We start from the raw sequence: 22952 nt of genomic DNA, 5'->3' as shown, positions 1-22952 counted from the left end.
CTTCTGGTATATTTTTTAATTATGCATCAATATTATTATCATTCTGCTAATGCCAGTAGTATGTATATCAATTGGCCTATAAGGCTTTATGCATACATCAACAAATATTGCCTAAAACATTTCACAAACCATATTGTGAACTTGAAAACATACCGGATATGTGCTAATCAAGGGTTTAACAAATATAGGTTTCATGTTGCTGGCATATTTATGGACAATTTTATTGTGCAGTATTTCCATTAATTTGCTATGTACAGGTTTGTGGATTCAATCACTTGGTCTGAATCGCTCTGCATTCCTTTCCCCACAGTAGAAAAACGACTAGGAAAAGCTGACCCTGAAAGGCAGAGATTTTGTTCATACGGGCATGCAAAAAAAAAGTATAACATAAAAAGGGTTATAGGTAGTCCCTCCCTGTTTTTTTGTCAGTTTCCTTCCATTTGGTGCCTAATGAACACAACCAGGGTGTCTCAGTGCTTGTGTACTGAAGGAACATAGAACACGCCATGCTGGTGTTTGACCAGCGTTGCCAGGAATATCCACACCGACAGGATGTGGTTGGGGTATGGGTGGATGTAGGTGGAGAGAGCAAACTCTGTCCCAGGGATCTCAGTGCTGTGGATTCTGGTGTTGTAGACCGCCTCGATCACTGTGCTCATGTCTTGGTAGGCCATATGAATGGGGAAACCAGTCACCTAGAAACACACAGTTAATCAGTGTTTCCCCTATAGTTTATTTGTATCTTTCTGCCGACATGTGCTTGAAAGAACAGCGGGACAAATTACAACGTTTATTTGTAGTAAGTAGCATTTTATGCATCGTCTTTTGGGGTTATTTCAATTATGTAAATGATGGGCAACCCCATGCCTTTTCATATTTATTGAAATGTGCTATTCTTTATCAGTTGGGCTACAGGTTATGCTTTTAAAGGGAAAATTATATTTTAGATGGTGTCAATACAATTTTGATTAATTTTGGAGTAGAATATCCTTAAGTGACCTTCTCCCGCTACCTTTGCCACTGCTGCTGAAATAAATTATAGGGGAGTTATAAACATTTAAAAAAAATGTTTTCTTCCTTTTTATTTCATTTTTTTGGGGGGGTGATATTATACCCAATAATGGTCACTGTTATTAGTCATGTAGCAAGTCTTACAACAGTATACACCTATTTTTATTCTGAAGACCTGTGTGTTTTCTATCAAATTTAAGGACCATCTCAAACATCAAACCCTCCCCATTGTACGAGAGCAGGGTTGTTCATCAGGACACACAACAGAATATTAAATACGCTTTTTATTGGACCAGTCCAGGTAGTCCCTTCCTGTTTCAATCCATTTGGTCCATAATAAATGCTATCCACTGATTCCCCTTTTCATATTAAAGAGGGTTACGGGTAGGCTTATTTCACCTTGTAATCCTTCATGGTGTCCAGCAGCCTGTCTATCTCTAGCGCTATTGTGTCAGAGGCTGGGTTCCTCTCAAGCTTCTGCATGACCTCCGAGAGCATGGCTGCACAGCGGGGGCTCCAGCGTGTCGGGTGGGGGCTTCTCCAGTCCATCACACAACTTTTCAGTTTCATCTCCAGCCTGTGTTGAAGAATGAAATTCATGGATGGGACAGACAAGACCATAAATGAAATTGTCCTGCATTTCGCTCTAAGATAAAAGCAATGCATAGCCTTAAATATAGAATCCATATTAACATACCTTCTTTGAAGGTGATTGACCAGCCCTATTTGAGGGGGACGGTATTTAATTTCTGTTGGCTGTAAAATTTGACAGTTAGCATTGAGCAGTTTTTTAAAAATTTACTGTACATAGTTGACTCGCGTTATGTTGACTCAATATAAGTAATAAGTTGTGTTCTTCAAATATGACCTACTTTCAAATATTTCACTACTGTCACAAATTCTCAATGAGGGAAAAACCTACGGCTCTTATGTTTGGAACCGTATCTTACATTTTACGTCTCGTCTTTTAACACTACAGCAGCAAAAAAAAAAACTAGGTTAGAAATACCGTTGAGGATGAGTCCGAGTTGAATCCTTTGGGGAGTAAGGGTTTCCATGTGGCATTATTTGATACGTCAAAAGTGATGGGCATCTTTCTTGTTGGTTGGAGATGGAACCACACCTGAGAGACATCCAGTCAGATCAAGCACATGACATTTATGGTCAATGGACACGTCACCTAAAACCTTTTTAAGATCTAGTCAAGATAGCGGCTGAAGACGAGGATCCCTTTCAACAGTTTTAGAGCACCACACAGCTGGTGAACGAGACTTGCATAGAATGCACACGTATAATGATGTCGCCGTATCAATCACCGACAGTGATTTTTTTTTTTTATAGGTCACAACACAGTCTCGTGATACTAACATATAAAATAACTGGTAGAACAGTGTCACCACAATAGCATAGTAAACAGCATGGGCAGGGACAAAGAACAGCAGTTGGGAAGTGGACTTTGGGATGGAGTTATTGATTTGCCATCTGTTTTGACTAAACTCACGTACACATAATCCTGAGTGGATGACATAAATGAAACACACTGAGGGTATCCATGTCCATGGACTCCACGCTTACATTTTCACCATTGACCAGACAGTCGACAGTCTTTAGAGGACAGAAGGAGTCGTATGACTGGTAATGCTTCCCATCTCTGGGGTTCCACAACACAAACCAAGTGTTCTCCTGAGTAAGGACATAGGCGGTCTCTCCCTGGAAAAAAAAACAAAACAAACATGAATGCTACTGTGCTCCTCTCAGGAATACAATTAAATACACTGCACTGAAGGTGTAGTCTATTTTCTCAGCTGACTCGCAAATACATTGATTTGGATGGGAGTGCATTGTTGTTTTATGTATACAGTGCTTTCAGAAAGTATTCACACCCCTTGACTTTTTCCACATTTTGCCGTATTACAGCCTGAATTTTAAATTGATTAAATTGAGATGGGTCAATGGCCTAAACATACAATACCCCATAATGTCAAAGTGGAATTATGTTGTTAGACAAATTAATTAGATATGAAAAGCTGAAATGTCTTGAGTCTAAGTATTAAATTTGTTACGGCAAGCCTAAATACGTTCAGGAGTAAAAATGTGCATGGGCAACCCCATGCTTCTTCAGCCTATTTATTTAAAGCCGCTATGCTGCATCAGTTGGGCTACAGGTTATAATGCTTTTAAAGGGAAAATTATATTTCAGATGTCAGCATAATTGTATTTTCATTTATTTAGGAGTAGAATGTCCTTTTGAAAAAGTTACCAGAAGTGACCTCGGTCACCTTCTCCCTCTACCTTTGCCACAGCTGCAAAAAAAAAAAATCATAGGGCAAACACGGTTTTGTTTGTCTTCTAGTGGAAACATTACACCCTCCCCATTGTACGAGAGCAGGTTTGTGTTCATCAGGGCACACAACAGAAAATGTCTTAAACAAGTCACATATGTTGCATGGACTCTCACTGTGTGTTTAACATGATTTCTGAATGACTACATCATCTCTGTACGCCACACATACAGGTAACCGTAAGGTCTCTCAGTCGAGCAGTGAATTTCAAACACAGATTCAACCACAAAGAGAAGGGAGCTTTTCCAATGCCTCGCAAAGAAGGGTACCTAGTGGTAGAAATCATAAAAAGCAGACATTGAATATCCCTTTGAGCATGGTGAAGTTATTCATTACACTTCGGATGGTGTATCAATACACCCAGTCACTACAAAGATACAGGTGTCTTTCCTAACTCAGTTGCCGGAGAGGAAGGAAACCGCTAAGGGATTTCACCATGAGGCGAAGGGTGACATTAAAACAGTTGAAGTTTAATGACTGTGATAGGAGAACAGAGGATTGATCAAAAACATTGTAATTACTGCACAATACTAACCTAAATGACAGAGTGAAAAGAAGGAAGCCTGTACAGAATAAAACATTCCAAAACATGCATCCTGTTTGCAATAAGGCACTAAAGTGAAACTGCTAAAAAATTTGGTAAAGAAATTAACTTTATGTCCTGAGTACAAAGCGTTATGTTTGTTGCAAATCCAACACAACACATTCCTGAGTACCACTCTTCATATTTTCAAGCATGGTGGTAGTTTTATCATGTTCAGGGTATCCTTGTCATCGGCAAGGATGAGGTACTGCAGTTTTTTAGGATAAAAAGAAACTGAATAGAGTTCAGTTCAAATCCTAGAGGAAAACCTGGTTCAGTCTGCTTTCCAACAGACACTGGGAGACAAATTGAACTTTCAGCAGGACAATAATCTAAAACACAAGCCCAAATATACACTGGAGTTGCTTACCAAGACGACATGAAATGTTCCCGAGTAGCCTAGTTACAGTTTTGACTTAAATCGGCTTGAAAATCTATGGCAAAACTTAAATGGCTGTCTAGCAATGATCAACAACCAACTTGACAGAGCTTGAATAATTGTTTTCATAATAATGTGCAAATATTGTACAATCCAGGTGTACAAAGCTCTTAGAGACTTAACCAGAAAGACTCACCACTTTAATCGCTGCCAAAGGTGATTCTAACATGTATTGACTCAGGGGGTTGAATACTTATCTAATCAATATATATTAGTGTTTTATTTTTCATGTTTTATTTTTTTATACACATTTTTTGTATTTTTCTTCCACTTTGACATAGAGTATTTTGTGTCGATTATTGACAAAAAAAACGACAAATCCATTTTAATCCCAACTTGTAACACAACAAAATGTGGAAAAGGTCAATGCGTGTGAATACTTTCTGAAGGCAATGTACATTAAACAGCACATGTCAATTGTTACCTCTACGACAGATGTTCCCAGGAGAAGCCACCCATTTACCGTCAGGTCATGAAAGAAGTTGCACAGCAGAACTGCCAAACTGATATGGTTTCCCATAGCCAGCTCCAAGCATTGCTATTGTGTATAGCAAAGGTGTGCAATAAAGAATGAGAAAGGCACCACTGGGTTAACAACAAGCTGACCAAACTATGTTGATAATTATTGGTATTTTTCTTGGTATTTAATATCTGCTGAACATAAGTGATGTTTTAAGTCTTGGCTCTGTGAAACCAAATGTTCAGTCTACAACATGGTCTGTTTTGTTTACCTCTGAGGTGAGCCACATGTCCCCACTGTCACCAACGTCCGATGGGAAGGACAAGGTGGGAATCAGGGACACAAAAGCTGCCACCCTCTCCTGGGTTACACAGAGCAAAACATTTTTAAGAGCACAACATAGTAATCAAATAAAGGGCAACCACCTCTTTTCAACTTAATTTTCATTATCTCCAGCACAATACCAGTGTCAACATATGTGAAAACAGTGTAATTCAGTTTTTCTTAGGAAATAAATATACATTTAAAAAGTTCTACCCGATGATGACAAATGTTAAAACATTTTAAAAACAGATTTTCAAACACTGAGATTTGCGGTGATGTGGGGAGCAACTCGTTGCAGGTTTTGAAAATCACAATTTAAAAAAACACTTTTTATCTATCCATCCTTTGTCACAGAGAAGCATTTTTTATTCTTATCTTTTTAACCACAGATCATAGAAACACGCTGTTTTCACATATGTAGACACTGGTTTGGTGCTGGAGATTATGAATATGAGGTTGAAAAGTGGCGGAATTGCCCTTTAATGTAATGCATATAAACAAATGAACCGAGTTCCATCCAAACAACTCCAAATAAGTAAAACTCCCAAAGAATGAATACAACTGTGCTTTCATTATGATTCCATGTTGTTTATATATATTTCAGACATTAACCTTATGGGTTGAATCATTCTAATGATTGTGATGTTATGGTCAGACCTGGGTTCAAATACTATTTTAAATCATTTGAAATACTTTCGCTAGGCTTGATTGAGTTTTTCTATAAAAGTAAAAAAACGACAACAACAAAAAATCTGCCCATCTGGCTCTCCAGGCAGACTAAAGCAAACACTTAGGGTTTTGAAAGGATTTCAAATAGTATTTGAACCCAGATCTAGTTATGTTGGAGCCTTACGAGAACAGACATGCTATTGTCGGGGGTGTCCAGTACAACTTCCTGTGGAGGAGGAAGTGGCTTGAAGAACCGGTGTGCCAGGACAAGCCTCCCCTCACTATTTATCACTGTGGTTATGACTCGCTTCTTCACCCGGCCTGCCGCCACCTTACACTGCTTCTCATACTCATAGGTCAAGTTCAGCAAGTCCTCATCCTCGTCTGTGGAAAACTACGCGGAGACGGATACAAACACAGAATTCTGTAGGAGCAGCAGCAGTGCATGGAAAAGGATGACTTATCATTTAGGCTAAGCAATACAAATTGGACTGATACTCACCAGCCAAAGGGGCTTTTGGTCACCATACTGAATATGAAAAGGGTAAATAGTACATTTCCATGGATGTGTGTTCTGATGCAGTTGTACAGTTGGTTATCAATCACAGTAGTCATGACATTCAACATAAGCACTTTAAAAGAATGGATGCTGATTAATGAGTAATCATATTCCATATCTTATCGATCAATATCTTCCACAGCAAACGTCTGAATCAAATAACAGTTTAAGTGTTTTGACTTGAAGGCAAAGAGGTTTTTAGAACATAGTACCTCTTTAAAACGAAACAGTATTAAACATGAAAATGATTTGCCTTTGGAGTCTGGTCATCACTCAGAGAGATGGCTGGATCCAATGTGATGAAGACATTCATGAAACTGGTATCTCTTCTCGCGGGTATCTCTACGCCCTGGTCATTGACCATGTCTTCCCCTGTCCACATGTAGCCCAGTAGGGTCGGTGGGGTACAGATGGTCAGTTTCTCATACACCTATCAAAGAGTTGACTCTTAGATAAAAAGGTTCCAAAAGGATTCTTTGCAGAGGGATAGGTTTCAACCAAGAAACGTTTTCATCTGAAGAACCCTTTATTTTAAATAGTGCCTGAGCATTACTCTTTACCTCAGCGTTTAAACTTTTAGTAATCGGATAAGGTAGGGGTTAGAATGTTTGAAATTGTACCTATATAGGAATATTTGTGCATGTATCTTGTACATTTAATCATTTTACATATACAACACTGGCATAGTTGATATCTTTGGAAAACAGAAAGGAAAACGCCGCACACAGCCGCTCATGCTCCCAGGTGATATTTATTTACAACGTTTCGACCCTTAGGTCTTCATCAGGCATCCATATCCCAGTTGGGGGTGGAAGGTCCTATATATAGGAGCAGTAGTTAGTGACATCACTTCCTGAAACACAAGGTAATTTATTTATTTTATTTTTTTAATATCCCACACGTATGGTTTTTAAAACACCTCCAAACGTGAGAGATATTGTGGTTAAATCTGATTACCCACCAGAGAAAAGGGAAACTTTTTTGGACAAGGTTCCAGAGGGTAATTACAAATATGGCCAATGTACTCAATGCAGCTTTACGTACAAATGTAACTCATTTACCCACCCCCCACAGGACAAAGATTTAACATCAAGGGCTTCATTACCTGCATGTCCACCAATGTTATTTACATGTTGACATTTCCTTGTGGTCTGTCCTACATAGGGAAAAACCATAGAAGCCTTAAGACACAGATCAGTGAGCACCGCAGCAATATACAAAACAGATGAGACTAAAAAATCTGGTGGCTGCTCATTTTGTACAAGCTGGACATCCTAATAGTTCTCTGAGATACATTGGAATAGAAATGGTCAAGATGTCACGCGGGGGGGGCACTTCTTCAAAGGGAGGAAACTTCTTGGGAATCTTTCTGGATCCACAGTCTGAACACTGTCTCCTCTTGGCCTTAATGAGGAGTTTGACTTGAGACTGTTTTTATAGTTTGAATTGTGTTTTTTTTTAAATCCTAATTGAATATTGTATGTATTTTACTATAAATATTGATCACATTCTGTGTGTATGATCATATAAATTTGATACATTGAATGTAATATTGTGAAACTATGTTATGCATTTTTTACCTCCTGTTTCAGGAAGTGATGTCACTGAGTACTGCCCCTATATATAGGACCTTCCACCCCCAACTGGGATATGGATGCCTGATGAAGACCTAAGGGTCGAACCGTTGTAAATAAATATCACCTGGGAGCATGAGTGGCAGTGTGCAGCGTTTTCCTTTCTGTTTTCCATGAGTTTGCCTACAACTCTAACATCTGTGGAAAGTACCTGGATGTGCGTATGTTCTTCAGTTTTTATAGTTGATATCTTTGCCATGATTTCTGTCTTCTGTGATTTATTCATTTACATTTTGTACATTTTTGGTTACTACATGATTCCATATGTGTTATTTCATAGTTTTGATGTCTTCACTATTATTCTACAATGTAGAAAATAGTAAAAATAAAGAAAAACACTGGAATGAGTAGGTGTGTCCAAATTTTTTGACTGGTACTGTATGTAATCTATTGTCATAAAGAATGTAATAGTAAAGCTGGTGGAACCATTCGTAGAAGGTTATAGTAAGAACCCTTCAAAGATAAAAGGATTCTTGGTAGAACACTTCATAGAGGGTTCTAGGAAGAACCTTTAGATGATAAAAGGGTTCTTTGTAGAACCACTTATAAAGGGTTCTAGGAAGAGGAAGTAGGAAGTAGAACCATTTACAGAGGGCTCTATGAAGTACCCTTCATAGAGGGTTCTGGGTAGAACCCTCTGCAAAGGATTCTACCTAGCACCAAAAAGGGTTCCCATATGGAGACAAGCCGAAGAACCCTATATGGTTCTACTTAGCACCTCTTTTCTACGATCGCAGAGAAGACAATCTTAAGAGTGTTAATTGTCTACAAGGCAACCGTACATACAAAGACATGTTCATATACAGCAAGCAACCACAGCAACTCCCCGACATTACTAGGCCAAGTTGGACAAAGCCGACAGGCTTTAAATCCTTTTATCCGACTTTGTGCACCACCTGAACGTGTGTGCGCGCGCAGAGCCGTACCTTGGATTGCTGCAGCAGAGATCTGAAGGGTAAGGTGACCGAGCCCAGCCACTGTCTGCCAGAGAACACCTGGCTTCCACAGCCTCTCAGAGAACTGCTCTGGGTTTCACACAGGTGAGATAAAAGATGAAAGAAAAAAAAGAGAGTAAGGGAGGGATGGCGATGGGACAGACAGAATGTTGATTTCCAGTTCACCCTGCGATTTGAAGTGGCCTTTGAATAGTGCTTGTACTTTCATGGTTGAGGCTTGCAATACCTCAATGACTTGAAAGGACATCTCATCAAACACATTGATGACAATGTCGTCTTGTACTTTGGAAAGGCCCGCGTGGCTATAATCACCCCCTAAGGATCTGAGAGAACATTACATTTGACATTTATGAAATGTGATTTTGTTAGTACGAACTGTACAGTCACATGTGTACGGATGCACAGTGTTGACTTGTGGAGCCAGTTGGAGATGGAATGAACAGTGAATTAGGAGAGTAGCGGGTGTCATACTTAAACTCCAGGGTGAACTCTTCCCTCCAACACGGGTTGGGTCCCTGTTCTACGCTGCTCTCATATGTTGTCTCCTGAAACCTAACCTCCACGAAGGGCTGAACCTGAGCCTGGCACAACCATGGGACAAAACTCAACCTAATGTACCTGTTATGAACCTACATAACCACATTGTTATATACAGTACGTCATGTCAACGGCCTATACGGCAACAAACAAAAAGCTATCAAGGAAAATGAGTTCATGTTCGTAGTCCGGTAGTATCTGACTGTCAATCGTGCAATTTTAATTCTGTTTCAATATTCTATATACGGCGATCACGTCTCCGTCTGTGATATTTTAGCACCAAATATGTGCTACCTCTACCATTTTACCTGTAGGACAGCCTTTTCTGAGCTGCTTTTCATGTTGAGTCTGCTGCTGCTCGACAGACCACAGCAGGAGCCTCTTGCCTGGATCTCCCTTGAAGGTACACAAAAACACAACTCATTAGATCTGCTTCCACACAGATGGAACGGCGTTGTCAAGGAAATAGAAAGCAGTGTCTATTTTTGATGGTGTTCTCTATGAGCGTGGTTGTCACGTGGGGGAGGAGATTCAGTCAAAAGGTTTTAATCTTTGCTAGAATTGGATAAGAGGACCATTGCATCACACATGGTACAGTACAGTAGGAATTCTATTAGGATAGCTGCAGGCATGAGAAGCTGAAGTATCTGCCAATGTGGGGTTGTTAAGGCAAGTTGCCAACTGTATTGTCGATATAGCGAATATGTTCAGCTAATAGTACAAGTAGTATTGGGTTGGGTGTACTGTAAAGTGATGATAGTAGAAGTAGAGGTATTTGCTGTAGGAATGAATGGCATAGGTTTTACGTTAGAAGCTGTAGTAGTTGTAGAAGTAGTAGGATGGGTAGAACTTGGATCAATACTTGAGGAAAGCCTCCTGGCGAACAGGCAGGCCCTGGGCATTGTTGATGGCAACATGGATCCTCAGGTCCCCGTCTGAGAGGGAGCAGGTAGGAATGATCTTCCTCTTCACGCGCTGAGGCTGGAGAGGTCGCTTAAGTCTGAACACGTCCCAGTTGAACTCCCTGATGGGGTGGAGAGTGTTAGCCTAGAATTCAAATGGATATGCTCCATTTCAATGGTGAAACAAAGCATATCAGTTTGGATTCCAGGCTAGGACGCTAGAAGTGTCAGAGGAAAACAGAGAGACGTATCATCGTGTAGCCTGGCGGCAGGTAGCTTAGAGGTTAGAGCGTTGTGCCAGTAACCCGAAAGGTTGCTAGTTCGAATCCCAGAACTGACAATGTGTAAAAATCTGTCAATGTGCCTTTGAGTAAGGTACTTAATCTGTATTGCTCCAGGGTTGCTGTTGAATGCCAGACCCTGGCTGTGAAGACCCTGCTTTCCAAGGGTGTCTCAGGGAGAATGGGATTTGCAAAAAAAACACATTGAAATAGAACAAATATAAGCACCCACTAAATGATTATCATTATGACTGCAATTTCGCAGAGGCCTCAAAAGCTAAAAATACTTTTAGATTTCTTTATGACATATGGTTCATGGGCTGTACAGCAACACCATTTGTATGTGGAGAAGTGTTAAGGAGAAAATTAGTCTTGACACTCACATCACTGTATCTGCCTCGTGGTACTCGGTGACTATATCAGAGAACTTGTACTTCCTCTTGATGTTCAACAGTTTTTCTCTTGCCAAATTCAGCGCCTAAAATAACAATTACAGCTCACATGACAATCGAAAATGACATGTCAGTATTGCTACTCGTTCGCACATGTTCATATATCAAACGGATCATATGAGTAAGCCGTGAACACAGACATACGCGATAAAATGCAATCTGACTCCAGATGACAGAATCTAGGGACGGAATAAGAGTACCTTTTGGATGTAGTGTATAGAGCGTGCTCTCTGCATTGTGATAGGGTCTTCATCCATAAGGGACAGACTTGGGAATGCACCATAATCCTGGGAAACAACAAAGCAACAAAAGTCCACTTTTGTTAAAAACAATTCACCCACAAAATGACTGCAGGACGAGAGTAAAGTATGTACCTGTATGAAACTATATATGAAACAAATCCAAAACGTTGCAGAATATAGGGATGAGGAAGTAGTCTACTCTAGTCCCACAGATTTGTTTATGCTGTGTATAGCCAAACATTGGCATGACAATGACCATGCTGGAGGAATTGGCAAGACAGCACAAACTAATCTGGAACCAGGCTATATGAGAAGGGCATTACAGTGAACATTGCTTCAGTAATGTCTCTGTCGTGGAGAGGGATGGGTTTGGAGGGGCTGACGTCCACAGCATGAGAGCTCCGCAGCTGCAGGAGACCAAAGCGACTGGACTTCTCCAGCTGCTCCTCAGTGGTGAAGTCAAACTCCTCCTCCAGGGCATGCAGGCGGAAGTGACCCGTGGCTCTGTCTCTCTGCTCACAGGCCTCCTATTGGTCAAACAATATGAGACGCTACTTCAAATGTCCACTTCAAACCAAGTGCTCCGGGCAAGCTTTCATGTTTCAGCCCTCTAGCTGTTTCCTGATTCGAATCCATGGCAACCACGGAGTGTTTTATATCAACAACACATCATTGGGTTTATTTTGGTAGAATACAAGTGGAGGTGCTGAGTCTACGGTGTTAACACTCACCCTAAGGAGTTCTGTGAGTTCTGTGTTAGAAGGGTGGTTGGGGTCAAACTGAAGGTCCCTGATCCATTCAAGCCTACTTGCATTGGGACCGCTGGCCATGGGTCTACAGGCAATGTAACATGGTTAGTGTTTCTATTGCAAGACAGCATAAAGAAAAGCCTTCAACTCATAAGGTAACAGACAAACAGAGGTGTGTGTGTGTGTGCGTGTGCGTGTGTGTGAGAAGACGGCCAACCTTGTGGAAGTCAGTCAGGTGTTGTTCAGACTCACCTGGTTGAGCTGGGTCTGTGTGGTGGGGCAGTGGGCGCCATGGGAAAGCCACTCTCATCCACAGCCCAGGAGACAACATACAGCAGCCTCCCAGAGGTCATGAGGCACTCCTCAGCATCCTCCTTCTCTAGTTTGAATGGGACATCTAAAAAGACCATTGTTTTGTCACTAAAGACCTGGGTTGACATTATACATTATACATTATCCTTATACAACAACAACAACAAAAACACATAGTGAGCTAAATTACCATAACTTTTTAAATAGACTTTCACAGGATAGCTCATCACTAAATATCAAGGGCAAAATTGGGGTGTAGATATTGGGGGTGACGAACAGTAGAGAGTTTTTAAAAACATTTTATACGCAATTCCTGCAATTCACTTATTATCTATGAGGGGTATTTTGAGGGGTATCTGGTTGGGTATTTTGAAAACACAGTATAAGTGGAAGGATAAGTGAAAAGCCAGGTCATTTCCTGCAATTCTACAGATTTTACCATGGGGCAGAGAAAAATGTTCTGTTTTATAGCTCATCACATGCTATTTTTCACATTTTGCAATGAGAATGCTAATTTCCTGCTACTCTATAGAGATAAATTTAAAAAATGAATATTCTGTTAAACCATACCCAAATAATGTTGTTGACAAAATTATACTTGTATTTGTGGCCAAAGTATAAATTGGAGAGAAAAGTCTACTCGAGTGAATATTTTTAATGACCGGTATACGCCCACATCATTCTGTTGTTGGGGTACGCCCACACCATTCCAACACAGAAAATACTTTTTCACAAACTTAATTACCCTTTTTTGTAAGGAACTATTTCACGCATACTGTATTAATTATAGGTCATATTATCATATATATATATTATATTATCATATATATGATATATATTATGATATATGTCACATATATCATAATTAATTATAGGTCATATTTCATAGAAATCTCAAAACGCTGAACAGTTACTTTAAAGGTTGACTTTTTTAAAGGTTGACGGCTATAAACTGTGTACCTGATCAATGCACCATCATACCAGGTCATTTAATGAAAACAAATTGATAAATAAGATATTTGGCTACAGAAGTGCCATTTTTTACTGATCTCTACAGCTTCCGTCCAAAAACAATTCCTGTGAAATGGGGTCAACAAATACTGGAGGAGTTACTAGCTAACGAACTAGCTACGTTGGTGCATGACCAGAATGACACATCGATGAACCACCAAAGGCAAAACCCATTTCTGTTTAAAAATTGAGAAAGACAAGTTGAACAGTTTTTCGTGATCAGAATCAACGGTCAAAAGTAGCCACCCTTTGCCTTGATGACAGCTGTGCACACTGTTAACATTTTCTCAACTAGCTTCATGAGGAATGCTTTTCCAACAGTCTTGAAGGAGTTCCCACATATGCTGAGCACCCGTTGGCTGCTTTTCCTTCACTCTGCGGTCCAACTCATCCCAAACCATCTCAACTGGTTGAGGTCGAATGATTGTGGAGGCCAGGTAATCTGATGCAGCACTCCTTCTTGGTCAAATAGCCCTTACACAGCCTGGAGGTGTGTTTTGGGCCATTGTCCTGTTGAAAAACAAATGATAGTCCCACTAAGCGCAAACCAGATGGAATAAGCGCAAACCAGATGGGATGGCATATCGCTGCAGAATGCTGTGGTAGCAATGCTGGTTAAGTGTGCATTGAATTCTAAATAAATCACTAACAGTGTCACCAGCAAAGCATTCCCACACCATCACACCTCCTCCTTCATGCTTCACAGTGGGAACCACACATGCAGAGATCATCTGTTCACCTGCTCTGCGTCTCACAGACACGGCGGTTGGAACCAAAAATCACAAATTTGGACATCAGACCAAAGGACCGATTTCCACTGGTCTAATGTCTATTGATCGTGTTTCTTGGCCCAAGCAAGTCTCTTCTTCCACAAATTAACTTTTAGCAAGGCACACCTGTTAATTGAAATGCATTCCAGGTGACTACCTCATGAAGCTGGTTGAGAGAATGCCAAGAGCTCCCGAGTGGCGCAGCGGTCTAAGGCACTGCATCTCAGTGCTAGAGGCGTCACTACAGACCCTGGTTCGCTTCCAGTCTGTATCACAACCAGCCGTGATTGGGAGTCCCATAGGGCGGCGCACATTTGAGGTAGGCCGTCATTGTAAATAAGAATTTGTTCTGAACTGACTTGCCTAGTTAAATAAAGGTTAAATAAAAAATAATAAAAGAGTGTGCAAAGCTGTCATCAAGACAAAGGGTGGCTACTTTGAACAATCTCAAATATAAAATATATTTTGATTTGTTTAACACTTTCTTGGATACTACATGATTCCATATGTGTTATTTCATAGTTTTGATGTTTCCTAAATTATTCTAGAATGTAGAAAATAGTAAAAATAAAGGTGTGTCCAAACCTTTGATTCATACTGTATATGGGGGGGGGGGGGGGGGGGGGAAAGCATGTCCCCCCATCCCTGTAGCAATTTCACCAATGCTAAATACCACATCTTCCAAATAATCACATATCATAGCTACAGCGTAACTCACTGCTCCCAACACCAGCGTAGTAGGCCTTGATGGCTCTGTCACTGCTGAACTCTGACCTCTCCATTGTAGCGTTGCTAGAGAGCATGTTCCTGTCTGGTATGGGCACATACATTTTGGCCACAACAGTGCTCTTTTGTTTCACTGTCTCACAAATCTGGAATTGGGAATTTACAAAACAAATACTTGACAGTTTATAAACTACTTAAAAGGCCATTTAAACAAATCCTTTATAAAGTGTAGCTTAACATAAAGTGCTTTGGGAAAAATGTAAGAATATAACATCTCAAAAGCCAAAATGAATGAACAATATTATTTACAGCAAGAGAAACATACCTCAAGCATAATGTTCTCTGGGCTGTGTACAATCTGCATGTTGAACATCTGTTGAATTTGAACTCTGAAGTCACTGTTGTCGAACATGGATGGCTCGGAGGTAGACACATGCTTTCCATTATAGAATATGTTCACTGATACTTTGTGGTTGGCCAGTTCATATCTTCTAACCTTCTCATCACTGTAAAAAGAAATAAAATATGAAGAAATTGAATGCATCAAAATACATGATCCTATATCAGTCGGTGCCAAAGTAAGTGCCATGTCCACTCTCAACCGGATGGATAGTCTTAAAAACATACATTTTCAATGAACCAATAAACAACAACTAGCTAAAAATCATTCTGCTTCTGAAGAGAATCTTACGGTGGACAGCTAGAGGTTGGAGTGACCACCCCACACATAGTAAGAACAGGAACTAGATCTAACTGATCTGCCTTCTGCTTGACAGAATCAGTAGACATCTCCTCTTCTTGTCCTGGAACTGGAGGGACGGATATCTCCTCTTTGTTATGCTCCTTCAGCTCCCTACACAGGTAGAGCTGCTTGATCGTTACGTCACCATCTGTGTAGAGCTTCGTCTGGAATAGGATGTTTACACCGACAACAACGCAACAAAGGTTAATACAAACAGTACGGCTATAGTTTATCAATAACAGTTATGTTAAGAGATTGTCAAGAGAGAAGACACTTGCTTTCATGTGCTCATCTGTCCCAGTTCGGTTTGTCGTGCTGTCAGTGATCCTTGCCTTCACTCTGTGAACGAGATTCGTTGCAATGAAAAAATATACATTGCAATGCTTTCTAAACACTCCCTGGGTACAACCATAGAGTTGGATAGAGGCCAGACTTGACCCAAAGATTTTTGTTGTATCATGGGAAGTGCCACTGAGGGCCATTCACCATTTTGAAGTAGTCAAATGGATATAACTTGCTCTGGGTTAAGCAAGGTTCACAGAATTCCATCCAGGTCAGCAGGGAGGGTCAGCCAATGGATTATACTCCTGAGCAAACATTCCATAACTGCAAGTGGCAGTAAATCACCAAACTTGGCCTGATACCTGTTCAGACTATACACACTACAACACACTAGTGGTAGTATGCACCTTTCAGTTTAATAACGAACTGTCAATACACTCAAATAAGTAAAAGAAGAAGAAATTGAAAAATTGAAAATGGATGTAGCCTTAAATGGCTCCGCCCATGCTTTCACAGAAGCAGCCATTGTAAAGACAGGAGATGCGTTTTTTTTAGTATCTCTATGGTAACAACTGCCCTATCCTAAATGTTGAACACATGAATAGCCTACTTTAAGATGATATACACTGTATGCTTTGCAATGACTTTAAAAGTCAATGTGAGGATGAAGAAATATAAATCAAATCCAAATCTGAATGTCTCGGTTACATCCGCCGAACACAACAGATGTAGACTTTGCAGTGACATGCTTACTTACGAGCCCATTCCCAACAATGCAGAAAAGTGTTTGCTCAAAAAAAAAAAAAAAAAAAAAAGAAAAAAAAAGGACATCGTAACACAATAAAATAACAATAACGAGGCCATAGAGCGATGTGTGTTGTTCATGTGATATGAGCACATTTAGGTCTTCTCTGTGTCAAAATAATACAAATGATGCTTACTTATGCAGCTGTAATTTCACAGTGGTGTTCACATAGCCGTTCTTGGCCCTGAGGGTTTTGATGCGCTTCCAAGCAGCAACAATGTTCCTCACCAGAGAGATGTCTGCCTGCTTCTCAATCTTCAGTGCTACATGGGTCTTTCTGCAGTGAGCGGATTCATTCAAGCAATACCTTTACAAACATAGAGGTACAGTAAAGAATCGTATTTCTTAGAACAGAAATCCCTCTCACCGTATTTCCTGTCTCAGATCCTGTAACTTTGAGCAAGGAGCAGTTTCATCAGTGGTGGTCAAGGCTGTTTCTGACTTCTTCAGCCCGCTTAGCTACCAGGGGTGAGGTACAAAAAAATATTTCAGATTAACAATATACTATGGTATGACTGCATTCCTTTCCCCAAATGATTTCAATTGTACGTTTTGTGATAGTGTTGTACCTTGTCCTGCAGAGAGGTAGTTGCACCCTTCATCTCACGGGTTTCATAATGCTCATAGAGCTCATACAGTCTCTGAGCCAACACATGCTCTGTGCTAAACAGGGGGTGATGGGTGAAATGCAGCCTGGCTAGGTTCAGGTCAAGCTGCCACAGCCCTGCACTGCCATCTGCATTAGAGACAACAGATCCTGCACTTCGCAGTTTATCAGGCTGCAAGGGGACATGGTATTACTGACTGGCTGTAGGTGCTTCAAGCATGGTATTAATGACAGGTGGGATTAGGTCAAGTGTCTTTAAAAATGGGTATTGCATCAATGAAAAGAGGGACTTTATATGTAACAAGCCATTCCACTCGTAAGACATTACAACATTACACATTTTACATCACACATAGTACACTCAAGGACAGACTCACCCTCATGTGCACCGTGGCCAGACAAGGAGACTGGCATGAGAATGGGAAATCTACTTTACAATGCCAATACTTCTGGATTGGGTCCGGAATAGCAATCATGCAACCATTCTCTCCAAACCAGGACTGTCCCTGAACGACAAGAAGTGCACAGCGTGGTACTTTGCTGATAAAATGTAGATAAAACCAGATCCAATGTAATGTGCCTTTATATCAGCAAATGTACATTTTCGTCATTTAGCTACGCAGTATACTGTACATAGCATAAAATGTTTCATTAGAGCCGATTCCATATATTTCCTGAATGGTAAAAGGCACCATTTGATGAAATCTCAATGTAAACATGAATACTCCTCTTTCCTGTGCTCATTTTAGATATTGCGTAACACGTTGTTTCATAACCAGAATTCTAAAGAGAGCCATGAAAAGGCTGCTCATGGAAAGGCTGCTCATATGACGCAATTAAATGATTACCAATATGTATTATGTAACCCCTCTATCAGTCAACCTTTACCCCCTAAACATACTGAAAAACAAAATAGAAAATATTGTGATTAACATGAATCAATACCTTTTCTTCCTCAATCAGCCGGTGGCCCATTTTGTTTATCATCTTCTTCGGCACTTGGGGCCTCTCACAGACATAAAACCCTTCGTCCTCCAAAAAACGAGGCTTCAAATACCTTGGTATAATCCTCCTTTGGTTTACTGTCATCAGATTTAATCAAATGACTCTCACTTTAAAATTCAATTTCCTTCACATTCAGTTCTAATCACAACAAAAGCAACAATAAGGTACTAAACATCTTTTACATCTCAAAATGTTCATACAAAGACTATAGGTCTACGTCACCTGGTAAATCACTGGGTACAAATAAAAGGTCTGGATTTACATCCAGTGTCTCAGTATCACCAGGAACAAGAGGATTATGACACTCATCCACATTCTCAATATCGATGACAGTATCTTTCCCGCTCTATCATGGAAACAACAATAAACATCTTTCAATAAAGGCTGCATATTAATATTGCGGCAGCCATTTCCTAACACAGTTACATAGGTGAATGACAAAATGTTTTAAAGGTCCAATGCAGCCGTTTAAAAAAAGAAATCTCAATATCAAATACTTTCTGGGGAACAATTAAGTACCTTACTAACCAGGTTTCCATCCAACCGTTTTAATGCGAGTAAAGTACATGTCGGCTAAAATAATGTCATGACGAGGCCTGATGGAAACCGAAAATTTATGGGTAAACCTTCCGAATGTCAACAACAAAGAAATACACTACACGAGGTGGGATCTTTTTGTCAGTCAAATGTATTATGCGAGAAATGTCGGTGGAAGAGCTTTTATGAGCAAAAATTGATATAATTAACCATCATATCAAAGTGAACTTGGGAGTTTACGTGATGACATGTTGTGTGGTCCTCCCTGAATTACGATGAACTTCACAGGGTGGTGAAAGTGCAAGGCGATGAGCTTGATGCTCCTTTCCAATGAATAGCGAGGGTCAATTTTGTTGTTGTTGTGAGAAAACCATCAGTAGAGTTGAAAATACTATTTTTTATTAGGTACATGGGAATTTAACCGCAAAAGGTGTTTTAATGAGCACTAAGTCATCACGCACAGACTTTTATCCTCAACAAGTCAATTTGATGGAAAATGCGCATATTCGTTTTATACGGATTTGTAGAATATTTGCATGACAATCTGTCGCCAATTGTATGGAAACTGTGATTGTTATCGATTCAAATGGTCAAAAAGAAACATAAATAGCTTCTTAGCAAAGATCAATTTCTCAAGCAAGAATTTTGCTAGGACTGAGTGGCCTGAGTGGGGAGGGGAAAATGTGCTGTTATTGGCAGAGATGTTTGAAACTCTCTTTCTTATTGGTCTATTAACTATTTTCAAGCCAACTTGACACAACTGTGGGAAGCATTGGAGCCCGCATGGGCCAGCATCCCTTTACTCAGTGTATATACAACTCAGGAAATCACATTTTTGACTGCACTGGGCCTTTAATACATTTATGATCACAGCTATCTTCGTACATTTTCCACCAAATGTATATTATTCACTATTGCTGGGCTACCTGTTGTGAAAGTGTGCCAGTGGTAGGTCCATTCTTCTCCAATTCATCAAATTTATGGCAGAAGAATCGATAGGCTTCTTCCTCTGAGCATGACTTAAGAGAAAATAGTACAAAGACAGGCCAGATTATAAGAGAAACACACTCTCTCATTTAAGTACGTATGTATCAAATCAATAGTACAACATAATGATGAAAGCCAGACCCAATACCCTGGTCAGACTTCTAGCCTACTGTATAATGCACAAATGACAAGACCTGTATTTTCCCTACCGGCTTGTCAGCAATCTTCTGAGGTTCTTTTATTCTCACTTCTCTTGCAGCATTGATTTTATTTTGTAGGATTTTTAACTAGACGAGGGAACATAAGGATGACAAGATTAACCTGTTCACATATCGCGGTTATAGCTTTAGTGGAAATAAAGACGATCTCACCTTGTATTCCTGGAGCATGAGTCTTCCTCTTTCTTGACTTCTGCTGAGCCTGATATGAGGGGGATGTTGTATCACTGTCAAATGTGGTCACCAAGCGGAGTCAGTAAACACAACACAACAACAACTATCAAATGCGCAATTCTCTAAGGAATAATAAACAAAATGAAGCAGTATGCCAATACCCCTTTCTTGGATGTATACTCCATCTTGAACCTTTTCCTTATTCTCCTCTGTCATCCTGACAAACACATGGGTATTGTCATACAGAACTGTTTCACTATTGCCACAAGTTATAGCCAGCCACATGCCTCACCTTGAAGTTGCGCAGAAACGAGATAAACATTTCTTAAATTCATTTTAATATCTTGTTAGGATACCGCTGGAGCAGATAGCCTAATCATAATGTTTTTACAGTCTAGTGTAGACCTGGCAGACAAGTCACCATGCCATGGTCGCCATGGGATCAAATGAAAATTAGATCAAATAAACGAACTACTAGAACAAACAAACAAACTCTGAGAAAAGACCAATAATACCATCATGGTGAAAGTGTAGGACAATAACACCCAATTGATAAGTACTAGCTAGCTAGTTAGACTCTCAGCAGATGAAAGGGGTTAGCTAGTTCTAATATTTTCTCTCAGCATAGCTAGCTAGCTACTAGTAACGTTAGCTAGTTTGCTAGCTAGCTAGGTTCCTCACAAATGCGCACTTATAGTTAGCCAGATAAAGTTAGCTAGTTAGAACTTGATAGGCTTTGCTTTAGAGAGCTCCCTCACTGTAGCTAGATAGCAGCTGAGTGAGCATAAATGTAGCTACTAGGTATTGTGTATGTAACACAGCTATTGTACCCAACGAAAGTCTGAGATTTCTTCGACATAATTTCACTGCTCCACTGTCATGTTAGCTAGCTGTGCCCACACATCAGAGCGCGGTTAAATCAACGTTCAATCAACGTTCTCGTCTTTGTACGAGCTGGCAGTTTCAGCACTGGTCAGCTCCTGGTGCTGAAGCTCAGCTACGACAGACAGATTTGGCTGCTTGCTGAAACATTTGTACAAATGTAGCAAGCTGGACCCTTCAAGAATGTATCAAATGTATCTAGACCATTTAAAAGAGTTTTGCTTAATTAGCAGCTTCAAATATTAAACTGTGTAACTCTGAAGAAAGTTTCAAATACGTGGTGATGGAACTTTGACGTACAGTTAGTTATGTTAATAGATTCGTTTCATCAAATCTATCACCACGAGGTTTGAGTTGCACCGTTGAGTCAATGCATTGTAAAATACCTGATTGTAAAGGTTCTCTCTAGTGAGTGAAAGGTGCGTGGGCGGGCTTCTGTCAATTCAAAAGAAAGGGGGAAAGTATTTCCTGCAGGATTTTTTTTCATCTTCGTACCTTCCTTTTCAATGTTATTTTTGATTGGTCGCTGAAATGGCTTCTAACCAATCAGCCGGCGTCTGCTATGGAGGAAGGAATAAATGCAAGATGGCTCCTCATATAAAATCAGCCGCCTGTGTTCCCTTTAGAGGACAACAAAATTACTCTTTACATTGTATTAGGTTAAAGTACTTATCTGGGAGTAGTGCTGAAGGTTAATACAAGGTTTAAGGCGATATACGTTTAATGCATGGTAATTAACTGACGAAGAAGTTATCGAAGAGACAAGAGGGACCAACTTTGAAGCCATGATTTGTTGAACTAATTTCGACAGGTTTCGGGTGGTGAGCTGTGTGACTGAAGAGAGACGCACCAGAGGCCTCCTTTGCTAGGCTAGCTAGCTATCGCATTGGATTGGCGTCAAGTAAAGAGGATAACTTAAAAAAATAAATAAGCGATAGCATCTGTTAAATGCGGATCACCGAAGAGCACATTTACGCGTTCAATTGATCGTCATGGCCGTGTCAAGGTAAGATTCCCTAGCTAGCCAACTAACGTTAGCTATTCTTATCCAAGATTAGCAAATAGTTAGGTACTAGTTAATTAGCATGAACAGGCAATGGCATCATCATTCACGGTGGTGTTGACTAGTTAACGTTAGCTAGCTTTTTCAATTAGCCAGACAGTTTTACTGAAGTATGTAGCTAGCATCTACACAACAGCTATTGCCAATTAGCTAACATTATGTACTTAAAAAAAATCCTAACGTTACTTACTAGCAGACCTGCATAGCATACAATTGATCTTGCCAATATGTTTAACGAGACATATTACTTTTAGCTAACCGTTAATTGATGTGCAATCTGGTTGCAAATGTGCCACTCTGTCATCTTGCAAATGAGATTATCGCTCTTGCGTTTCATCCAGATATTTATTTTGATGAGATTAGGCTCCCAAACGTATGGTTAATGTACTGTGGTTGGTTTCCCTTGTCATATCTTGTAAATTTAGTTTGCTAAAAAAATATAATGGGAAATCGTGTCTGATAGTTTGTCTCGTCAGGCTCGCAAGAGGATGCCTATTTGAAGCCTTCAACTAATGCATAGGCTAGAAATAGGATGTAGATTTTATGTGATCTATTGACAGTTACCCTCCAGCAGCTTGATTATACAATTCATAAATTGGCTGAACATCCTCCTTTTTAATATGAAATTACCTAGTTACTAGTACAATGAATAACAGATCCAAAATGCTCCACCCTGATCATTTGCATTGAA

The 22952-nt window shown here is 40.0% G+C and overlaps 3 protein-coding genes across 8 annotated transcripts in view; 1 reads left to right on the top strand and 2 right to left on the bottom strand.

Moving 5' to 3' along the window:
• Positions 1-4: 4 nt before the first annotated feature.
• Positions 5-6400, bottom strand: LOC118965245 (protein CC2D2B-like). The gene is made up of 9 exons (XM_036982537.1): positions 6331-6400; positions 6013-6222; positions 5107-5196; positions 4800-4913; positions 2587-2721; positions 2021-2134; positions 1709-1767; positions 1411-1588; positions 5-695 (listed from the first exon to the last, which is right to left on the bottom strand). Exons 2-9 carry the CDS (start codon positions 6022-6024, stop codon positions 471-473), a joined length of 927 nt encoding a protein of 308 aa, XP_036838432.1. The 5' UTR covers positions 6025-6222; positions 6331-6400; the 3' UTR covers positions 5-470.
• LOC110526701 (coiled-coil and C2 domain-containing protein 2A) lies at positions 6213-20362 on the bottom strand. 4 transcript variants are annotated; one of them, XM_036982496.1, is made up of 22 exons: positions 20296-20362; positions 20134-20211; positions 19864-19956; positions 18623-18746; positions 18341-18477; positions 17773-17901; positions 17358-17567; positions 17156-17247; positions 16925-17065; positions 15980-16040; positions 15651-15865; positions 15285-15465; positions 14952-15105; positions 12393-12537; positions 12123-12225; positions 11715-11918; positions 11350-11436; positions 11081-11175; positions 10377-10538; positions 9823-9910; positions 8948-9300; positions 6213-6817 (listed from the first exon to the last, which is right to left on the bottom strand). In XM_036982496.1, exons 1-21 carry the CDS (start codon positions 20311-20313, stop codon positions 9286-9288), a joined length of 2532 nt encoding a protein of 843 aa, XP_036838391.1. In that variant the 5' UTR covers positions 20314-20362; the 3' UTR covers positions 6213-6817; positions 8948-9285. The 4 variants fall into 4 exon arrangements, with proteins under 4 accessions (XP_036838391.1, XP_036838395.1, XP_036838405.1 ...); XM_036982500.1 differs by lacking the exon at positions 16925-17065; XM_036982510.1 differs by lacking the exons at positions 18623-18746; positions 19864-19956; positions 20134-20211; positions 20296-20362 and having other exon boundaries at positions 17358-17524; positions 18341-18466.
• A 1403-nt stretch (positions 20363-21765) lies between these two features.
• LOC110526655 (TATA-binding protein-associated factor 172) overlaps positions 21766-22952 on the top strand; it is a 75041-nt gene continuing 73854 nt past the window's right edge. For 2 of the 3 annotated variants that reach the window (XM_036982471.1, XM_021607797.2), the window contains exon 1: positions 21767-22204. In XM_036982471.1, coding sequence (XP_036838366.1) covers positions 22191-22204 — 14 coding nt within the window. In that variant the 5' untranslated portion in view covers positions 21767-22190. Of the gene's footprint in view, positions 22205-22952 lie in introns of all 3 variants that reach the window. The other variant, XM_036982482.1, reaches the window with a different exon arrangement.

The sequence above is a fragment of the Oncorhynchus mykiss genome, chromosome 1, assembly GCF_013265735.2.
Source record: "Oncorhynchus mykiss isolate Arlee chromosome 1, USDA_OmykA_1.1, whole genome shotgun sequence".
In the NCBI taxonomy this organism is placed as follows: Eukaryota; Metazoa; Chordata; class Actinopteri; order Salmoniformes; family Salmonidae; genus Oncorhynchus; species Oncorhynchus mykiss.
Note: the sequence above shows the minus strand (reverse complement) of the source record. Positions and strands in the feature narration are given on the sequence as shown.

Bases quoted from the DNA above. Each gene is read 5' to 3' on its own strand.
- LOC110526701 (XM_036982496.1), bottom strand. The intron at 17,902-18,340 runs GTATTGATTCAT...CTTGTCGTTCAG, and splicing joins GGCTGATTGAGGAAGAAAAG to GGACAGTCCTGGTTTGGAGA. The intron at 12,226-12,392 runs GTGAGTCTGAAC...CATTGCCTGTAG, and splicing joins CACAGACCCAGCTCAACCAG to ACCCATGGCCAGCGGTCCCA.
- LOC118965245 (XM_036982537.1), bottom strand. The intron at 2,722-4,799 runs GTAACAATTGAC...TTTTTTTTCCAG, and splicing joins TGGGAACATCTGTCGTAGAG to GGAGAGACCGCCTATGTCCT. The intron at 696-1,410 runs GTGAAATAAGCC...GTGTGTTTCTAG, and splicing joins ACACCATGAAGGATTACAAG to GTGACTGGTTTCCCCATTCA.